At 39.8% G+C, this 22,761-nt stretch overlaps 1 protein-coding gene and 1 long non-coding RNA gene across 3 annotated transcripts in view; one reads left to right on the top strand and one right to left on the bottom strand.

The window, feature by feature from the left end:
- The window catches only part of LOC116736546 (thyrotropin-releasing hormone-degrading ectoenzyme), a 153,888-nt gene that overhangs the window by 57,969 nt on the left and 73,158 nt on the right, over positions 1–22,761 (top strand). The window contains exon 5 of the mRNA XM_032589039.1: positions 13,283–13,437. Coding sequence (XP_032444930.1) covers positions 13,283–13,437 — 155 coding nt within the window. The remainder of the gene's footprint in view (positions 1–13,282; positions 13,438–22,761) is intronic.
- On the bottom strand, positions 730–12,625 carry LOC116736548 (uncharacterized). 2 transcript variants are annotated; one of them, XR_004342607.1, is made up of 2 exons: positions 12,518–12,625; positions 730–1,235 (listed from the first exon to the last, which is right to left on the bottom strand). It is a non-coding gene; the product is annotated as an uncharacterized LOC116736548 (long non-coding RNA). The 2 variants fall into 2 exon arrangements; XR_004342608.1 differs by lacking the exon at positions 12,518–12,625 and adding an exon at positions 2,238–4,941.

Here is a 22,761-nt window from a genome sequence, read left to right as displayed (position 1 = left end):
CTGCGTCTCGGCAGCCATTTTGTTTGACTCATTTCTGACCTCAGAGGTCAGAAAACGACAGAGACGTTGGTTCTGTCTGCTCTGTGCAGCCGGACCTGGCGCTCAGATCCAAAACTAAAACATTCCCTCCATTCCTGATTTAAGAAATCGGATTCTCCTTTAAGTTGAAATATTCAACTTTTATTAAAAAGGTTTTTTATATATTTATTAAAAGTGTCACTAAGTTGTTACAGTTTGAGACACAAAATCTGTGAAAAAATCGACCTCCACCTTTTCTCTGAGCTGCTGAAAAATGAACCAAAAACAACCAATCAGAGTCAGGAGGCGGGGCTTAGCGCTGTCCATCAACCTTGTGTATGCGCTGATAAATATGCAATTGGTGGAGAAACAGGAAAAGTTTATATTTTTTAATAAAAGTTGCATGCTGCATCTTTAAACCTGCAGCATTACACTGCAAAAACACAAAATATTACCAAGTTTTTCTGGTTTAGTTTCTAGTGCAAAATCTTAGAACACTTGAAAAGGACATTTCTACGTTTGAAAAGTAAAACAATTTTTTCACCACATTTTCCACTTTTTACTTTTTTTTTGTATTTTCTAGCAAATTTTTGACATTTGAATCTTCCAAGATTTCAAATTCATGATTTTTTTCCCCCCAAAATTTTCAACTTTTGATACTCGGAAATTTCCTCGTTTTTTTTATTTATTTATTTTTTTTATTTCATTTTATTTTCTAGCATATTTTTTTTACTTTTCAAATTCAGAAATTTCCATGTTTTTCTAGAACATGTAGGAGATTTTTTTGTTGGATATTTACTCCTTTTTGATGTGGTAGAATTGAGATGCGTCTCATTGTTTTGTATATTTTTCTCTGGAGTTTTGCTTCGGTGAATCCTGACAGTCGGTTCAGGGTTCCTGACTTACATCAGCAGGTTAGAGTGAGAGCTGAACTGCTTGAATCTTTTCTGCGAAGCCGATAGCGAAAGGCTAAAGGGCAGCGTTCAGGATAATTCACCTCACAGAAACACCATCAGTATGCAGCTGCGGTCTCAGTAACTCTGCATTCTCTCCTGCGACAAATCCGGGGTCAGAACCGGCGCGGGTCGGGAGCGTGCTCCGTCTGCCGCCGCGCGCAGTTTACGGCGGGTCAGCGGCACGGCAGGGCCGATGCCGGGTCGGCGGAGCGCGAGCAGCTGGTCGGGCAGCCAAACAGATGGCGGAGCGGACGAGTGGTCCTGCAGACAAAATGTGAAGAGAAATGAGGCGAGAAGGCAGAAGGGAAGGATGTAGAAACGGTAAAACAGATGGAAGACGCAACGAACGCAGATGAAGAGTTGGTTTAGTTTCATATTAATTTAGAAAAGTTTATGTAACCTTTCAGATGAAATAACCGTTTAATAATACAGAATTGAGGCATTAACAGCGACATGGAAGTGTGCATGACATATCAAAAATTATGCTTGGTTTAGCATAAACTTTAGCTTATAAGGCTGCTGAGTCCAGGTTAACTCAACTCCAGTCTGTTTGCCTAGAAAGTCTGATTCTTTTCTGTAATTGAACCAAAAAAGTCAACTTTGCTACAAACCTCAGTTTGGTTTGGTTGAAATGTACTCAGTGCAGTTTGAATGGAAAAGCAGGAAGTGGACTACAACCAAAATAAACATGCTAGCCTAGCGCTACCAGGGAAAATGGCTCGTAGTTTTTAGACAAAGACTAAAGAGAAATCCTCCAACAGCTAAAATCTCCATTTTTCTTTTGATTTTGTGAAGAAGGAAGTTGCTCTCAGTGTCTTCAGAGGCTTTCGTGTTGTTTCCTTCAGTGGTTCTTGGTGCAGCGCCCCCACAGGCCAGGAGGGGAACAGGTTGGTCAAACGGTTTGTGACTGGTTTGAGAAAAAGAACCACAGCAGCTGGACATGGAACAGATGTTGTAGTTCTGGTCAGATTTTAGCATTAGCAATAGAGTAACATGTTTGTTTTGGTTGTTTTTACCCAGAATGCCCTGTGCTGTAGTCCACTTCCGACTTCTCTAGCGGTCTCTGGTCTGCTTGGCGTTCTCATATGTATTCAAACTGCACCAGAGTTCACTTCAGCCCAAATTGAGGTTTTTACGTGGACCAGAGTTTGATTAGCATTCACACCTCATCAGACGAACCGACTTTCTAGACAAACGAGTTCCCTTCTCTGAAGAATCTCTGAGGTTGAATAAAACTGAATCACAGTTTGTCATCAGACTCACTAAATCCTCAAATTTCCTCTGACACTCCCTGCCCGTCCTGGAGCCACTAACAGGAGCCATGAAGAAGAGCAAAGCGGTCATAATGTTATGCTGTGTTGGTGCCAGTCTTCCAGCTGATAGACGACGTTCGTCTCTCCGACTCGTCTCTTTCTATAATAACTTGTCACTTTGAGGCACAGCGAGTCGTTGCCGCCGCCGCCTCGACTGTCTTCAACATCAGCGTCATGGCGACCGGCGCTACCTGAATGCAGCAACCTGTCCGCGGCGTCGGCCACTCTGAAGAGAATAATGGAACAGTTATTGTTCTCCCGAGTGGGAGCGGTGAGTTGCGTGACAGCTGTCCACAGGAGATAATGAGCGTGGAGCAACGGCGGCGTCACAGCTGAGTAATCCACTCAGCGCCCACAGACAGCATTAAAGATAATAGCTGGTAGAAACTGCTGCTCTGTGAGTCCCAGCCTCCAAGTCGCTGTCATTTTATTATTCAGGTGGCATTTAATGAGACCATTAGAGGGGAAAAAAGGGTTAACCTGCACAATAATTGAGCTTTGTTTAGTATTAGTTCATATTTTCAAACTGAACATGAAGGAGAAACCCCGAGTGGAAACAAAATCCATTAAATGTTTTTTAATTATGTCTGGTTGACATTGAAGGGTCTTTCTGAATGTGGAACATGAATTTTGCACTCTGGGTGGTTTCTAAAGGCACATTGAGACGTGACTTAGTGATTGATCCCATAGTTTACTATTCTCACTGTGAGCTTTAAAACAGATGTAAACGTTTCAGAAATGGAGGATAGAGGCTCCCAAAACCACCAAATATGGACATTTAAAGGACGACCTTCAACCTTACCGATTTCTTCTATTTCTGAATTTATTTTGTCACAGTTGATCAAAAATCTAGTTTTCCCATTTCACTGTGCGATATACTTGTTTGATTGGGGACTAAAATTGCTACATTTCTTCCATTTCCAGCAGCAGCTGTTCTCTTTCTCACTGCTCTGAGAGAAACCAATTGAACTTTTGAAAAACCTGTTCCCCTCCTGGCCTGTGGGGGCGCTGCACCAAGAGCCACTGAAGGAAACAACATAAAAATCTCTATAAAAGACACTGAGCAAAACTTCCCTCTTCATGAAATGTAAACAGAGATGAAGCAGCGTCAGATTTTAGTGCTTGTAGGATTTCTATTTTGTCTTTGGTTAAAGACCATGAACCTCCTGCTAGCGCTAGGCTAACACGTTTGTTCTCATTGTATTTACCCAGAATGCCCTGTGCTGCAGTCTACTTTGTGTGTTTGGAGAGGTCTCTAGTCCGCTTGGCGTTCACATATGCAAAGAATTATAATAAATTATTCTGCAGGTTTTAGCCAGAACTGCAGTCTGACTGAAACTGGCTAACAGCTGTTAGCTAGTAAGCTAACACATCACCGCTTGTTTCTGCTAGCTAGTTTGCTGTGTAGCAAAGATCTGTTGCTCTTTAAGTTAAAACCTGACTTGACACTGGAGTCAGAGGAAGATTTAACAGATTCTGATCAATTTCAGCATTTTATTATTTTAAAAAATCATCTTTTTATGGATGGCTTACGTATCTCTCCATGTATCTCAATGTGCTAGCAACAGGTTTTATCATCACATAACATTTCTAGATACGGTAAGAATGACCATTTTTACATTCCTGATTAAAATATGATTTTCTAACCTACTTAGCCTCTTTTTCTTTTCATTTATCTGTTTTTGTGGTGAACAAATAGCTTGTAGATCTTCAGCAGTAGAAAAACTTTGTATATTTGCATCTATTAAATAATCTCTCTCAATGGCAGTTGAGCAAATTTTCCTCTTATTTACTATGTACTTTGTCCCTGATTTAGATAAGACAGAAATACAAAAAAGCAAACACTTTGATCATCTGTCTCTAAAATGGGCAGATAACACGGCTGAACATCTGAAGGTATAAAAGCCTCTGTGATCCGTCTCATCAGTTTGTTATGCTGCCACCAGATCAGCTCTTTAACAGGGAATGTGGATTTCACAACAATGCAGGCATCCAGGTGAGGCTGACAGCATAACTGACAGCAGCAAAGAGGCTACGAATGAAGAAAATAAGTTCCTGAGGTTTTAGAAAACATTACAACAAAAGGACAAAATGTTTCTTGTCAGAGTTTTAAAAGTTTTATCAGGACTGAATTGGTCATAAATGATAACGGCTTCAAACTAGCAAAATAAAATAAATTGGAAAACATATTTTTTCTGAACTACTGGTAGAAACAGGTAATTTATTTTTCTGAACTGAAAACATTTGGGTTTGTAATGACAAGTTGTCGATATTTCATGATGTTTGCATTTAAAGATTTCTGAATGAAAATAGGAAACAGGATTTGTTTAGGCCATTTGATTTTCCTTTCAGTGTGCGCTAGTTATAGTTCATTTAGCTTTTGGCACAGGTGTAAGCTATGTTAGCAGTGAGCATGGATTTTAGCTCTGTTAGCTGAGCATGCTAGCATTGCCTGGTAGCCGCTTTGTTAGCTACTCCTGCTAATCTTGTTCTGTTAGCTGCCCTGGCAGCTTTTCTCCTGTTTGCTGTGCCTGATTTGTTCTGCAAATGGTGACTGCTAGCTTTTGTTCTGTTAGCAATACCTTTTTTTTTTTCTATTAGCTAACCAATACTCCTAGCCTTTCTGTTATTAACAGGCCACCTAACTTTTTCGTTGCCAGTGGTGCCTGCTGGCCTTTTCTTTTCTATTGGCTACCCTGGTTAGCCTTTGTTAGCCTTTGTTCGGTTAGCCGTTCCTGCTTTCAGTTTTTTGTTTGCAGTGCCTAGCACATTTGTTCTGCTAGCTACACTTGGTTGTCTTAGTTCTGTTAGCGATGCCTGCCAGCCTTTATTTTGCAGTTGGTCTCTTTATGTGTAGTACTAATAGTATTTATTTCCATGTTTGTGACATGATGGAGATCAGGAATTGCAGACTTTCAGACATATTTAGACCTAAAAAGCTTTTATGGCCGTTAATGTTAACCCGACATCTTAAACAAATCGCTTCACTTGTTGGATAATCGTGAACTAACAAGCGAAGCCTGTTAGCGTAGCATGTAATCTGGTTAATTTTAGTCATTCTAAAACTGAACTTATTCCGCCTCATCTGAAGCTGAACTTCCCTCCTGGATTGTTTATTTAGGGCCGTCCTTAGGGCACGCTTTGCGTTTTAACCTCCCACAACACTCGTGTCAACAGCGTGATGTTTATTCTGCACAAGACTTTCTTATTATAGGATGTAATGAGCACTCCAGCCTCCAGCAACGCTTGCTGCAGCTGTTTGTTATTTGCAGAGGGTTTGTCTGTAGCTGCAGGTTAAGCTTTGGCTGTGACAGCGTTTTAACATTCAGGCTCTCTCCTCTGGTTTCCTCCTCCGTTCGATGTGAAGCAGCTCTTATCTGAATGAGCAAAAGATAATTGGGGGACAAGTGGAGCTCGACCGTAGAGAGGAAAAAAGGAGAGAAAATGAGCGCAAGGATTGAGACAAAGATGTGAAATGGGAGCTTTTTCTGGATGTGTTGCTTCATCTGTAACGTTTGTAGAGGAAGCAAGTCGGAGGCAGACCCCTGGGTGTTACCCCGAAATGAGACGGAGGGCAGCAACATGACAGCCTGCGTAGAAGAAAACATATTAATGAAACCTTTCACAAAAAGACTCCTACAGTAGATGATGTTAAAAGATGCAAGGCCCTCCATGGAAATTGATTGGACCGAATCCTGTCACCCAACATTTACATTCAGAGAAAACTGGAGTTACTCATCAGATGGAGATTTCATGATGGTTTAAATGGAGTCGCAGCAAACTGGGAGAAAAAGAGCTTCATGTGGTTGTGCCACCCTCTGCGGCAACAAATGCCTCCAAGCTTTTCTGGCAGCTGGTTATTAGTCTTCAACATCACTGTGGAGGATTTCTGACCCTCTGTGCTTCGCAGAAACGTTTCAAATCAGCCACACTGAAGGGTTTTCCAGCAGGTTGCTCTGGCCATTAGGCTTACTGGGTCATTCCCAGCGAGCTGACCAACATTTACAGCCCGATAGGGGCTGTCATAATTTAACCAAAAAATAATTTTTTGGTTAAAAAGGCCCATTAGACTTTCCCTCCCCTCTTTTTGCTTCAAAGTTTTCAGACTTGGCCATGTTGGCTGACTGGTGTTAGAGGGAACGGAGTGTGAAGCTCAATGGGAGGCAGAAAAGCTACGAGAAAAAAGACGGAAAGTAGCAGCAGGAAAATGAGCCAAATTAAAAAAGTTCTCCAGAAAAGGAGCCAAAACGTGCTAGAAAAATAACGTTTATCTGCCAAGACACAGAAATGACTATGAACTGAACTGAAAATGTAAAAAACAGAGAAAAAGAACATTTGAACAGAATTTATACAACTTAAAAATAATTTAAAAAAAATAATTAGACATCTTCACTAAATAATATCTGAGGAAATTGTAGCCAACATGCTGAACATAGGAATATTATACAAATAATCATGGTAGGCTGGCCTGGCCAAAAACACCAGGGATGATTTTTGGTCCAGTTCAGGATGATCGGCCTGTTAAAGGTCACAGACAGAGCAGGTTTATTCCTACACCGTCACACTACCACCGTCCTGCGCAATGGAATGGTTTTCTTTTCTGAAACGTTCATCTGCATACCACACCTCTTCATAACTCCACTGAATATTTTTGAAAACTCAACATTATTTTGCTAAATGTAAGACGGACCTTGGTTCTGCTTTGGGACGCTCCCATGGAAACCATTACTCACTATTTTTCTCTCTTTGTTCGTTTTGAATCATGGACCTGAACTAAAGCATGTGGGACCTGCAGAGCTTCTGTAACTTCCTGGACGAGTCGTTGACCAATCTTGGAGTAATTTTGGTGGATCTGCCGTTCTTGGGAAGGTTTCCCACTGTTGTCTGTGGATAATCGTTACCTAGTTTCCCAAAGCCACTCCATACTGGAAGAAGTCTGGCAGATCTCAGGTTTCTTTAAGTCGAGGCATTATGTTCTGCTTTTATATCTTTTTGTCTACTTCCTGTTGTCAAACTGGTTCTGTTTAAGCTTTTCTTTAATCCACTGGTCTGGCAGAAAAGGTGTGTTGAGCGAAATTTGATTCTGCTACCAAATAAATATGTTTAATTGTAGTTAATTAAGCTCATTAACTACATTTAAACTCTTCAAACCAAAATGGTTTGAAGAGTTTAATAAGAGTAACATTAATATCATTATTATCTTAAAAATGGTTTGATATTTGAAGGATTCATGTCTGACTAAAGCATAAAAAAGAAGAAATCAGTCAGGGTTTGAGTTTTTGCTAATTGGTTTGAAAGCTGCTCTGGTCTCTGATTGGTCAGTTCTGCTCACAGACAAAATGTCTTTCATCCAACAATCATCCAACCATCTACTAATGTTTAGTCAAAGGAATAAATTTGGCTGTGAAAATGTTTCCAGTTGATAAAATCTTTTTTTAATGGTTCAGCCTGACATCTGAATCAGACGCAGCTGTTTTCTGGCCTGATTCCTCACATTGTTCACAAAAACCAGAAACCTCCTAAACGGAGAGCGTGACGGCCATGGTGGGAGGATGAACGTCCTTTCAGCCTTAAGTTTCCAACGTCTTTTTCTGTTTCGGTGCTTGAGCCAAACTTGATCCACCCACATGGAGTGGGAAAAGCTTCTTACTCAACGTAAACAACAATTCACTTTTAGGATTTGCTGTAGGATTAATGTCTAAGCTCTGTTTTGTGTGTTTTTTTCAGATACAAACACCCTTAAATATAAAAAACTGCTTGCCCTCAAACATACACCTGCTGGTTTTTGCCACATTTAGATGCTTTAAATCATCAAACACATTTAAAAAAATAACCCAGGTAAAATATTAGGATCTGACGAAACAAGGCCTGATTGATGATCGGACTGAACAAACATCATGAACTCTTTTACTTTCTCTTGTTTTTCACTCCAAGTTTGAACTTCGGCCATTTAAGGACATCGCTGTAAATAAGATTCTAATCTTCAAGGTTTTCTTCTGTTTAAATGTGCATAAATAAAGAATAGCAAGAGTTTGAGGCATTTAATAATTTATTTAAGCTAATATTCTTCCAAGGTGGAAGGATTGTGCAACATAAAAACAGGTTTTTGAATATCCAGTAGATCTTTTTAAATCTGTGACCAACAACTGGAGGAACTGAGATAATTTCCAATCAGCTACAGACTCTAATCTGATCCATTCAGACTTTTCTGCTGGTAGTTTGGTGGACATGAAAAATACCCAAACTACCAACTGTGTCACCATTTATGTTAATCTTCTGAGATGGTTTCCCAAAAAAACTCCAGCTTAAACCCTTCTGACTATCCCAGTTTCAATAATCTCCACCAATTCTGCCAAAAAAATGGCAGCAGACCAGAAGATAAATGCAAACTTTAATTTTTGTGTTTGTTCTTAAACTATCATTCTGAAAGTGAAATCAGAATTGGTCAAAAATGGTATTGGCAGGTCAGAGCTTGACAAAAAACCAAAACAAGACACCAAATCCTCATTCAAGTTAGTTAGATTTTACAAAATACCGCAGAAACAATTAATCTCTATTTTTATTAACAAGCACACAGTGATTTAAAGCCTCAGGTGGAAAAAGTCATTGGAAGTTCATCTACATTTTGGTTGAGAAACAATGTAAGTTGTCCTGTTGCTCAAACGTCTCAAAGCAACTCTTGGTTGTTTGTTGCATAACCATCCAGCCCTGGGAACAGAATTGGTGATTAATCTTTAAAAGACCAAATTAATGGTGTTCCTGTGCAGGATGGTTGGATGGAAACGTCTCACTAGAGCTGTAGAAGTTTCAAAAGTGTTTAGTTATTTCTGCTTTTGAAAGGAAGTCCTCAGAGACGGACCGGATCCGGTGAAACACCTGAGCAACCGCACAAGAAAAACCAGGCCGTGACGAGTGAATCTCATTATTTCACACGTCTGTGTGTGTTGAGGGGCTCTGGGGCCTCCTGGAGCTTCGCTCTGCAGTGGAAAGTGAAGCGATTCATTTCCTTTTAATTTGAATGTCTGCAGAGTATAATGTCTCATTTGCATGTTTCACCTAAAACCCAACAACTGGTTTGCATTCCCCTGAAGTTACAGCAATCAAATCTCCGTTCCCCCTCCGCCGGCCAATCAGTTCTGCTGTCTGAGCCTCAGTCATGTGGGTAATAAGCTGTCAGCCAATCGCGTTCGAGGCTTGGAAGTTTGAGTTTGTAGTAACGTGTTTATTATATTTCGCTTTGCATTAGCTGCCGTGTCTGGTGCGTCACGCTCCGACTCTTCCAGGTTGTCTGGGTTGTTCCTGAAGCGCTTAAAGGGTTTGAGTCCCTGTAAACTGTGAGGCATTTAATGCTCCACATATTGTTTAGCAATTACTGCTTGTCATTTAGCAGCTTAATTAACAGATTTCAGGGATTTTATGACTTTTCTGCTCAGGTTGAACATTTGCTGACTTGCAAAGAAAAGAAAAAAACTACATTTTTTATGGTATTTTTGATTTATGATAAAACTAAGAAAGAAATATCTTGTCCTTCACGACCAGATTGATTGTTTTCGATTGTTTAGGATCAATTGTTGCTGCTGTCCTGAAACGTTTTGATGCCAAAATCTGAAACATTCAGAAAAAACTTGCCAACGTTTCATTTCTTTTCTTCTTCCTCAGTATTTTGCAGCTTGTTGTCACTCATATAGATTCGCTGAAGTTTGTTGCACTCAGAGAAAACTCGGCCCCTTCATTTGAATATAAGAACAGGAAGTAAAAAAACTGAAAAGTAAAAGTGGAGAGCCAGATGGCTCAGTGGGAAAGCAGATGCTTTATATGCAGATGATTCAGTCCTTAACTCAGTTGGATAAAAGCCACTAGAGCCATGAAAAATGTGACTGAAATGCAAAACGTAGCTTTACAAAGTAAAAGTATCACAAAAAAAACACACTGTGGCATAAATAAATAAAACTGTGATTGTAATATTTTATAGGAACATTTATTAATTTGGATTATTTATTAATAATTTATTTACAGTATTTATTTAATAATTCTGAATGAAACTTCTCTATATAATATATAATATCTGTACTGTTTTATCTCTCATCCAAGTAATTCCTACTCTATTGTCATTATGCAGCGCCGTGTTGTTTATGTTGTCATACTTTATTTTGATAATTGCAACAGCTTGTTTTCTACACGCTGTACAGCTTTTAGTTTTTTATTCTATATATTAATTGTTTTTCGTGGTGATTGTTCACTGCAAATTGCAATTTTGTTCTTTGTTGTGACATAAATTTCCTCATGGCAGGATTAATAGTTTGTCTGTCTGGTTATCTAGCTAGATAACTGTGTAACCATCTACCTAGTTATCTATCTACAATAACTACCTACCCATGTAGTTATCTTGCTATCTTGTTAGTCATCTTTCTAGCTTCCTAGCTAGATGGATTCTCTGGATTGTGCTCTTTTTGCTCCACCTATCTTTAGTTTTCTGAATAAATTCAGATGTTGGATTTTTCATTTGCCTGCTGCTTTAACAGATTCTCATATTCTAAGATTATTTTACATGTTTCCCTGAGGTGCCAATAAATCTGTTTCCTGTGATCTTTATTGGTCAGATTTACATACATTTAATGATCCTTCAGGATAGATTTGTCCACCTCCCATCCTGTAATCCACCATCACTGTGAACATCCATATATCTGCTAAAAGTCAGCGCAGTAAATCTGTATTGTCATCATGAAGCAGTGGCATTTGTCTGCAGGTGATAACACCTGATCAGTTTATCAGATAAATCTTCCTTAAAGGTTGAGAAGAGGCTTATCTGTGAGATTAACACTTTCCTTTGGCCTTCATCCAGCAGGAACAGCATCAGCTCTGCTGGAGATTATAGAGTCTGTCCTGAGAGGCGGTAAAACTTCCTCCTGGATGTCTGCACAGGATTATAAATCTGTGGACGGCTCAGATTAAATCTGCAGTGCAGTCACGTCTCAGACTCCAGAGCTTTTTATAAGCGAGTTCTTACAGCTATTAACAATAGCTGGAAGTGAAACACCTGCAGTCTGGGTTTCCTCGCCTGCAGTTCATCTTCTATACGTCTGGATGAAGCTGGGATTACAGAGGAAGCGTCTCTGGGACTGCAGCAGATCCAGAGCTGCAGCTTTTTAGTGTGAATTTGTGGCATTATTCACTATTTACTCAATGTTTGTGGCTAATATCTAACTTTGTTTCTGGTGCAAATGTGTGCAAAACTTTAATATTCTGCTTGTAACGGTGTTTACATTGACCATAAAATTGTTCAAATTGAAATGATGAAGGTAAATTCTCTGAGGAAACACAGCAATTTTGTAAAAAAACTGTTTTTAGTCATAAAACAGAAACTTAAAGATAAGGAGTGGAGGGGTCTCTCTGAAACCGGTTTCTCCAAGAACAGGATGGTCCACCTCACCTTGTTTCCAGCTTAGAGGAGATTAATATTAATATTTTAATCTTATATGCAGGTAGAACTCTGTAATTTGTGGATATAAACTATTGTAACCTCTGACATTGCTGTGAAATATCTGTTGGTGAACATTTAATGTGACTAAATGCAGAAATAACAAAAACACAGCTAGCATGGCTAACACCAGCTAGCATCAAATAATGAATCTTGGTGATTTCTGACCAACACAACGCTGTAAGTTACAGATGTAAATGATTTCTTATCACTTATTACCATGCTGTGAAATATCTATTGTTGAACATCTAACTTTACTGTCTGAATGCATAAAATGGATAAAGCCACACGGCTAGCTTGGCTAACAGTAGCTAGCATGAATAGCCAAGTTTTACGACTTGCATGTCGAACAGTCTGAAAGCTCAGAACAAAACTAATGAAGCTCACTGTTGTTACTGAGTCAAGTTTTCTTCATCTTCCTGAGTCCAGCGCCCCCACAGGCAGCTGGTGAAATTACATCAACAGAAGCAGTTATTTTTAAAAAAAAAATTATTCCATGAGATTAGAGCTAGAAATTATTAAAACCTCACCCATGTTTTTCTGTTGTTTTGGAAGTGATACCAAAGTTTGTTCTGTATTTTTTTGTGTATGAATAATTAACGTTTTATTCCATTCTAGTTTAAATTTCTCTTGTTTTTAATAACATTTCCTGTTTTAATCTCACAGTTCTCAATCATTTATCATGAGACAAAAAATCCTCTTCCTCTGAAACCCAGAGGAGTTTTTGTTGCAGTGAGAAAACCAATTTTCACCTTTGCACCTCCTTCCTTTTGTCTCCTCTTCCTCTTTAATCAAATCTCCTTCCTGAAGGAAACATTTTCTCCTGCGTTGGTGTCAGCTTGTCACTTTGAACAACCTTTCCACTGAAAATAGACACATTATTGTAAAAGTTCTTCATAAATTAAGGAGTTCGCTGCAAAAACACAAAGTAGCTATAAACGAAATAATCTGAAAGTGGAACGACACATTTTTATTATTTCATTTATAAATATTACTTTTTAAATTAGTATTAAGTTATTGACTTTAAACAAGCTCATATGTCTTATTTTTAGTGTACTAAAATATTTGCACTGGAAACTAAACCAAAAATACTTGGTGAACTTTTGTATTTTTGCAGTGATTTTGTTAAATTTTGATTTTAAAACTGTTTAAATGTTTTGTGTTGTAAAGAAATTAGACAAACCAGAAGTTTACATACACCAAACCCCTTTTTATAACTGAAATTAAATCAGACCAAATTTCTCTTGTTTTATATTAGTTTATCAGTTGATATCACTATTTAATATTTAATAATCATCTCAGAAAAACATCAGTTTCTTATTCTACTCCTTCCCTCCTCATGCAGTTTTTTGCAGAGTTGTGTGAAAACGTGGCAGATCCTCGTTGTGATGAAGAGCGTTGTGTGTGTGACTCGTGTTTGATCTGAAGCCAGGATGGGACCGGCGCCGCCGCCGGCGCTCATCCTGCCGGAGCGCGGCCCAACAGGAAACTGTAACGGCGTGTCTGTGTTGTTGCAGACCTGCTGGCGGTGCCCAAACATCCCTACGCCGCCATGGAGAACTGGGGCCTCAGCGTCTTCGTGGAGCAGAAGATCCTGCTGGACGCCGACGTGTCGTCGTCGTCCTACCAGATGGAGCTCACCATGGTGGTCGTCCATGAAATCTGCCACCAGGTAGGCCGGGTTGCTGCCCTGAAGGCTGGTTGGGCTCAGTTGATGCTGGTACTGGACCAAGCGGCCATCTTGGAACCTTCCAAATCGTTCTCAGGGAAATAATACAAGGAAAAAGTGGCAAAAGATTTTATCATGTAGCTTTTGTTTTTCAGCCCAACTACTTAAAACACACTGCCGGTTTTTGGGAATATATTGATGTTTTTTGGTAACTGAAAAGTAGAATAAATAATAGAAGAAAATTATGGAGGATGATCTTAGAAAAACAGTCAATGTCAAATTTATTTATAAAGCTGGAAATCTTTGCTGCCAACAGCCACAACTGTTTTCTGATAATTCTATTATTGTAGAAATTAATAGTTTTCAGCATTATCTACTATAATTTGAATTCATGAGTTACAATAACATTTAATCCCTTTTGGGATCAATGAAGTATTTGAATTTGATTAGAAGATAATTTATTGATCTCCAAAGGGAAATGACGAATCTATTGACTCCATCCAAAGTTTCAAATATTAGTTCATACAAATCCAACCATGAGCGATATCAAATTTATAAAAGAACGTATACATTAGTGTGATATTGTAAGTAATTTGAATATGACCTAAATATAAAATAAATAAAATAAAACACTAACAAGCATGTGCATCAAAATATGTTTATCTGTAAATAAATCTATAAATGAGTCCAGAGAAAACTTAGATTGACTCGGAGTTGAGGCGTTTCAAAAACCTCCGGAATGTAACGAATTACCAGGCGCCGCTCCGTTACCTAGCAACCCCAGTGGAGTTCTGCCAGTTACCTAGCAACCCAAGCAGAGTTCCAGCAGGTTTGGTCATCTGGTTTCACCGCTGTAGTGAGCAGATCAAAATGTCACTATGTAAGAATGATGATGTGCAAAAAGTGTAATGATTATGTTTTGAATAGGCCATAAAATATCCCAACCGGTTCATGGAAGCATAACCTTTACATAAAATTTAATTAAAGGGGAAAGAATTAAGAAAAAAGAGGAATAGTGAGGATTAACAGGGATAACTGGGATGAAATAAGAGCATAATGGCAGATTAAGGAACATAGGAAGCAATGAGACAATTAAATGAGATGAAATGAGGTTTTAATGAGGAATGAAATGGGATCAAACGGTTCCATAATTAGCAAGGCGTCCACTCTGCCTTAAAAAGTCTTACATTTGTGTATCTAAAATTAAGGCCTTAAAGAGTCTTAAATTAATCGGGTGGTAAAACATCCTAACTCCTAATGGAAGGTGAGATTTCAGACAAACTGTTTATTTTCTTAAATATTTCTCTACATTGTTCTTCTACCAACATTATGCAGGATTAATGACTGTTGTGGTTCTGCATGTTCATTTTTTAGACTATAAATATCCTGTTGTAGTAAATTAAATCTCTTCAACCGTTTCATGGCGGTTTGCTGAAGCTGGAGGCCTCTGGGTCGTCCGGGAGCTTTTCTTCTGTCTGACTAATAACAGCGAAGCTTCACTTCCTGGAGCTGAGAAGATGCTTAAGCTGAAACGATCCTCAGCCTGTCGGAGCTTCCAGGTTTTAAAATCAGCCGAATAAAAACAGCGTAAGTTTATCTTTCTTGTGCATCGGCGCGCTGCAAGCATGTGTGGCAGCAGAGGGTCAAAGGTCAGCTAACAAACTGCTTGTCTCAAGCTGGGTAGCTCGGTTTGCACCTGCAGTGGTTTAATAATCAGGCTAGCGCGCGGCGCTGCGTTGATGCAGATGAAACCCTGCGGTGGGAGTCTTTCTGTTTCTGCAGCTCCCACTGAAACAGCGGCAGGAAATGACCTCACGCCAGCATTTCTCTCTGCTGAGTCGGGATGATCGCTAGCTTCAGGCTGCTGCGTGTGTCGCAGAAATACGCATCAGGCGCCGGGGCGGGCGAAGCTACAGTAGATTAATCTTTCATGACATTCCACATAAAACTCACCGACGGTGTTTGTTTGGATGGACTTTCCTTCTGCTTTCTTCCATTTTCCCGCTGTTGATATTCAGCCGCGCGACTTGTTTGAAGGAAGGAGAGTGATGATGATCTGCTGGAGCTTTGCTCTTCTCTTCTGTCTGAGGACGTTTATCTCGGAGGAGAGACGGCTGCGTGGAGATAATCACCAGGTTCTGCTGAAAAAACATGGAAAACGAAGGAACAAAGTATTTCTGCCTTTTTGGGAAAGCGACTGTGGAAGAACAACATCTTTTATCCGCATCAGATCCAAAAACATATCTCAATTTCTTTGATATAAAGTTATCAATACAGTTTTTCTGCTGGTCTAAATCATCAGAATCACCAGAAATAAACCCTTGAAACCAACATGTCTGTAAACGGGATTCACTTGAACTGAATTTCTAAAATAAATTAACTTTTCAATAGTATCTTGATTTATAGTACTTTGTCAATATTCCGCTAATGTAAAAAAATATTTTGCAATAGTAATGTTTCCATTAAATAAGAGACAATTATTTTTGTTTGTTCCTGTGATAAATCATTAAAATCATGCAGCACCATCATCATCCTTCTGCTAACACCACTTCCTGTTGTCTTCTTCTTCATGGTTTCCTGCAGTAGTAACAACCGATTGTTGGTCATCAAAAAGTGTTTCCGTTGCACTTTTTTGTGAAATAAAACAATTTCAATACAGCTAAAAAAAAACCCCACCTCATCCAGAGCATCAAATCTTTATTGAAAAACTTTCTTTTTTTTAGATTGACATGTTTGTATTAGCACATTTTCAAAATACCAAATTGGGCAATTATATGATTAATGGAAACAAACTGGTAACTTGTACTGGATGACACCATCAGTTGGTAGCTAGCACTGCTAATCAATGGCATTTGCTTTTGTCACTCCTGTTTAAATCTCTGTTCATTTAGAGAGATGTTGGAGTAGGGGATTCGATCCTAGCTATTATAATCGTTAGAAGAGATGGTTTGAACTTCTTCTTTCTCGCTTCCTCTGGGATTTGGGGTCAAAGTTCAGGGGTTATTTGAGCTTTTTTGACGCCAATTAGCTGTTCCCATTGTAAAAGCGATACCTTGTTGCCACGGTTAAAATTATAAATCATTAATAGTCAAAAAAAGGAAATGTTTAAGATCCATAAAGTTATTTTGGTGCAATAAGAAACTAATCTCAAGTGGTATTTTTATTCATTTTATTCATCATCATAACTTTCAACACCCAGAGGATGTTTTCTGCTTTGCATCATTTCTGTTTAAAGCTGATCTGTCTGGAAGTAAGAGTGTGTGTCTCAGGGAGAATAACTGTGTTTAAAAGCTTCAAACCTGGAAATAAAAAAAAGAAACTTAGAGAATGAGCAAACTCCTGAGACGGCGCAGGAACAAGTTGGTTAAGAAGAAACAGTTTTTTCTCTTCGTTTGCTCCTGAAACTGTTCATTTTTTAAAATAAAGAAGCAAATAATCGAGGAAAGTTCACTTCCATCAAAATATTACTCTTGAGTGCAGCCATGTTACCATGGAAACACATATTTTCTGACAAGTCCACATTGTATACTTGAGCTCTACTGCAAATAAAAAAAACAATACTGGACTAATTTATGCTGAAATATAACAGCATGTTGCTAGTAATAGTTAAATACTATTCTGACACATGTGGCGGTACAATATCCATTATGAATCCCGGCGTGACGCTGCTGAACTGTTGGACGTCTTCTGCTGCAGTTCACAGGGGCATGCATGCATATGGCTGCTGCTGCTGCAGCTCTCAGGTGAACAGATGGATGGCATGTGTCTGTTTCACTTCATCAACCGGAGCAAACACAGATGGAGGCGCTAAGACTGTCAGTTCAGATAATGAGACAAACACAGCTGATATTTACCTTTGCCTCACTGAGGCCTCCATCGACGGCGCTGCAAGCAGGACCCAAAATCTGCATCTTCAGTTCCCTGAAAAAAGGCATCAGAGCTGTTTATAAACTCCATAAATCAAAATCCAATATTTTTTAATGTCTGGTTCCTACCTGTAATCTGAAAATCAATCATAGAGAAAGTTTTCAGGGTTTTCTTAGTGTCTGACATTTATTTAAAGAGGTTTCCAGAGGCTCAAAAGCAGAAATCTTTTCATCGGTGACATTTGAACACGCCATGACGTCTTAATCCCATCATGTAAATTTATTCTAATATATATTCTGCCACAAACAGCCTTTATACTTATCTGACATGTTTTAAAGCTGTAAAGCACTGCAACACAGCTGTAGTTAAGGATTCAGATACGTCATCCATCAAGTTTAATTGTAGTTGGATTAAAGTGAAGGCCGTGAAGCAGTGACGTCCCATTTCATTAAACGTTTGACACATCAGCTCTCCGAGTCTGAGCTCGCCTCATCCACCAAGACAGACATACAGGAATGAGACAAATCAGGAATGTAAAAATGGAGGCTGGAAAAGACATTTTATAAAAATCTGAACCCAGGATTCAGTCAACCAACCAACCAACCAACCAACCAACCAACTCACCATTCATTAATTCAATCAACCCATCAAACCCACTTTCCAGCAACTATTATTTAAAATGCCAACTAACTAACCCACCATGTAATCCACCCAAATATCCACATCCAACCAACCAACCAACCAAAAATCCCAACAAACATCCATCCATCTCATCCACCATCCCACAAACAAACTGACTAAACATCCAACCAATCAACCACCCAAGCAGTTCCATCTGCTACGGTAACCAACCCACCATCCATCCGTTCAACCAGCCCACATCCTTCCAGTGTACCATTTTTTCCTCATCCAAACAATGAACCATCCAACACACCAAGCAACCAACCAACACTATAAACATCCATCCATCTCACTAGCCACTCAACCAACCAAACCTTCCCCCCACCAACCATCCAACCAACCAATTAATTAATATGCTAACAACCCACCATTCATTCATTCATTCATTCACTCATTCTGCATCCAAACAACCAGTCAACCAAAAATCCAACCATCCATCCAACCAACCAACACACAGACACCGACTAAACATCGAAACCACTTTCTAACCCGAAATCCATCCAACTAGCCACCTACCCAAATCCATCTGCTACACTAACATCCATCCGTCTATAAGTCCATCATATATCAAGCACACCATCCAACCCACTGCCTGACCCACATCCATCCAACCAACATTTCTCCAGCCCACTAACCAACAAAGGCATAATCAAAAACACCAACCAACCTTCCTACCTGCTGTCAAACCCATTCAATCCGTCCATCTCCCCAACCAGCTAACCCACAGACACCAACTAAACATCCAACCTACTTTCAAACCCAAAAGCCATCCATCCAGTCATCCAACTAGCAAACAAACTAGTCTTTCACCAAACTGATAAAGGTGTAATGTTGCCTAATGTTGGGTGATCAGTAATAAAATCAGTATTTCTAATGAAGAGGTCAGCGGTCCAACTTCCTTCCGTTACCTGCTGGACCACAGCAGTAATGCATCACTGTTTTTTCATCAGACTCTGGTTCTTCCTGACAACTTTCTTCTAATTAAAACAGCCACCAACAGGGAGACGGAGTTCAGGAGAACAGATTTCTGCTCTTCATGTGTTGATCTCGTTGTCTTTCACATTAATTCAGCCATATGCAGGAGGAATTAGCACCGTGTGGGATCATGAGCGCTGACAGCACAGCCGACACACCCACACACACACACACACACATATCTGTTACTGTACTGATTAACATCCCTAATGAATGCTGGTCTTACTCACTTTTTGTTCACTGACTGCGCCGTCAGGAACGAAACAGGATCCTGATTGGTTGGAAAGTTAGTCAGGTTTTCTATAAAGGTGGAGTTTGAGATGGAGAAACTTCTCTTCAACCATTGGAGTATTAATTTTGGTCTGGAAGAAGCTGAGATAAAACAGGTTTTTGAATTATTTTGTCTATTTTTGTCCCAACCCTCACTTAAGGTCATGGAGATGTGAATCAGTTTCCATTAAACAGTTCAGATATTTGGGACTGAAACTTTTTCTTTCTGCTTAATGGCTTCTCCTTTTCTACTGCACCTTTTCATGTGGGGTTCCACAAGGCTCCATTTTAGGTCCTCTGCTTTTCTCCTTATACGTGTTACCACTTGGATCAATCATAACCCGACTCATTGTCATATTCCATTATTATGCAGTTGATTTGCAGATTTATTTACCATTACATTTATGATGTAGTGATCCCAAACTTTCTCTCTTTGAATCCATCTCTTCAATCAAATCGTGGCTTTTTTTAATGGAAAAAAATTATGGATTTTATTGGACGACAAAGCTGTCAGTTGTGACTACTGTCTAAAAAACCCTGAGCTCATGTTTTGCAAGAACTTAAAATCTGACAAAGAATCGCCTCTATAGTTTGGTCTAGTTTTTACTGTCGAAAGCTTCTAGCCTTTTGCAAACCGTTGTGACCTGGAGAAGATCGTCGTGACTTTATCAACTCCAGAATTGACAATAAAAATGCTCTCTGAATACAGCAACTCGCCTTTTAAAATTTTATTTTAAGGTTTTTCAGGCACTAGTATCTGTTAGTGCAGCGGCTCAAACAGAAAATGGATAAAGAAAGAAGGGAGGAAGACATGCAGCTCCCAGAGCTGGGAATCGAGACGGCTGCATTGAAGACTAATAGTCTGAGTACGAGGCGGCCACGCGTTGCCCCGACTCACCGTTTAACTCGCTCTCCCAACACAGCGCATTTGTTTTTACTCACTCCATCCGATGGACTCGGTTAAAATTGAGACCAAAATTGCATCATTTGTTACGTTTTCAGCTGCTGTGCTTCTCTTTCACAAACCAGCCAAACCTTTTGAAGAAGCTATTTTCCTCCTCGCCTGTGGGGGCGCTGCACCTCAAACCATGAAGGAAACAAAACACAAACCTCTCAAGAACACACTGAGCACATCTTAATTCATCACGAAATGTAGACAAAAAGATTTTAGTGACTGTAGGAACTTGGCCAAAGTCCATGAGGCATTTCTCCAGCTAACACTAGTTAGTGTGTTTGCTTTGGTTGTATTTACCCAGAATGCCCTGCACTGTAGTCCACTTCCTGCTTTTGGAGCGGTCTCCAGTCCGCTTGGAGTTCACATATGTATTCAAACTGCACTAGAGTTCACTTCAACTGAACCAAAACCGAGGTTTGTAAGTGGACCAGAGTTCAGTTTGTTGGTTCAATTAGCGTTCACACTTCACCAACCGAACCGATTTTCTAGACAAATGAACTGGAGTTGGATTAAAATGCACTAAACCTGGCTGATGGTGTTTCAGTATCACTTCGTGTTTTGCTTTTAAGCTGGTATTAACCTCCAGCACTGGCTGCAGAATCAGAACCGGAACCAGTTCAGGTTGGAAAACAATAGCAGGACTCACCTTCAGCTGGAAGCGTTCCCCACCAGTGGGTTTTCCCCACAGTTGCTTGAATCCTGGCTTTTGTTTGTTCCACTCAGCCACATAAATCGGTTTATTGTAAAAAGAGCAGTTCAGTTGTTGAAACACTTCATCACGCTGTGTCACATCTGCTTTTGGCTGAACCCACTCAGAAATCCACTCCGTCCTCCTGAGAACAGCAGCTGTCGAGTTGTATTTGCTCCTCTGCAGAGTTTGGGCTCAAAGTGGATAATTTATTGCTGCAGTCAGTGTTTGCATAGAGTTCATTACAATACAGGGAGCCATAAATCATTTGATTGTTCCTCCCTCTCTCCCCTCTGCTTTTATTTCATATTTGTCTCACGTTGAAGCTCCGCGCTCCTCTACTGTCTGTGTTTCTGCTGCTGCTGTGTTTTCACCTCTGACCTTTAACTTCCAGACCTTCTGTTCTGATTCTGGAAGTTTGCAATGTTTCCAGAAGACTGACAAAAATCTGTTGATATCTCTGAGGAAATTAGGTTTTAATTTTAGGTGTAGATCCTCCAGTCCTTTTACATTTTCATCCAAGTTCTGGCTCAGAGTAGGAGGAAAACATTTTATGTTTCCAAAAGATTTAATGAAGCTGCAGGTACTGACTGACTCTGGAGCTTCAGTTTGGTTATAAAGTCGAAGTTCCTCAGTCAGAAGTGTCCATCTTTAGGCTGTGTTCACACCAGGAATGTCCTTTGGTCCACTTGTTTGGGCCAGACCAAAATCGGATATGGTTTGCAAGCAGACTATAATTTGTAAGCAAAGCCACGTGGGTGATGATTATTATTACCTTTAGACAGAAATATTGGAGACAGGACAGAGCAGACATGATAAACAGACTTTGGAAGTCCTGCTTGTTGATTTTCTGTTATTGAAACTGAAATACCATCTTTAATGTCAAGAGCAGCTCTTGCATTGCAGGTTTTGATGTGATAGTCCTAATTTTGGTACGGCATCAGGGAATGTTGACCTGCAACTTGCTGCCAACAGCATCACTAGCAGAGAACGGAGGCTCCAGTACCATTCCAGTCCAACCAGTACATGCAGTAGCAGTGTTAGCAACACTGAAGGGCTTTTGTTTACCATTAATGCCCAGCTATGGTGGCACATGAAAAGACGTACATTTCCTGTTGTTGATCTGTATTCGCACCAGAGTTTATGGTCTGGGACCAAACAATCAGACCCAGACCAACGGAGGAAACAAACTGCTCTGTTTAAGGTGGACCTACTGCATACAGCTAGTTGATGCCGCACATTTCAGTCACCTCTACATGTCTGCGGCTTTTGGCCAGGAGGCGATGTCTTCAGGTGCTGGTCAACGTTCATCGGACGTTTGGACCCTTAACCACGTCGTCGTCCTGCTGGCGGGTCCAGCAGTGATGGCTCATCGCCTCCTGGCCTCCAGCTCAACTCTTCCCTCGTATTCCAGAAACAACATGATGATTTTTCTGCTACGTTCTCACAGTTGGTCTGCTTGGTCCATTCCAAACCCAACTGGGTCCAGTTTCAAAGGATTCAAATGATTTGGAGTTAAACCAGGTTTATTGTTCCATCCTCTTCCTGTAAAGCACCAGTCCTTCTCTTCACTCTGGATTCTGGTTTTCCTTTCACCCACATCGGTTAAATACAGCAACTGTACCGTTATTTCTGCTACATTTACCTTTACGATGGTCTGAGGGATGAAATTAGTACCAACACATAGTTTCTCTTTCTCCAATGAAGCTGTAAACTCAGCTGTAGAGTCTAGTAAAAAGAAAAGCATTGATGCTTTGATCAATGTGAATATCCTTACAGCAGTAGTTGTATTTAATTGTTACTGTGGCTGATTTCAGTTCATATCTGCGTCTAACACCACAAACAAACATCTAACACCATCTAACAGTTCACGTTTGCTTGTTTCAGAGAC

This window comes from Xiphophorus hellerii, chromosome 17, assembly GCF_003331165.1.
Source record: "Xiphophorus hellerii strain 12219 chromosome 17, Xiphophorus_hellerii-4.1, whole genome shotgun sequence".
Taxonomy (NCBI): Eukaryota; Metazoa; Chordata; class Actinopteri; order Cyprinodontiformes; family Poeciliidae; genus Xiphophorus; species Xiphophorus hellerii.
The sequence above is the reverse complement of the archived record's forward strand: the minus strand, read 5'-3'. Positions and strand labels throughout refer to the sequence as shown.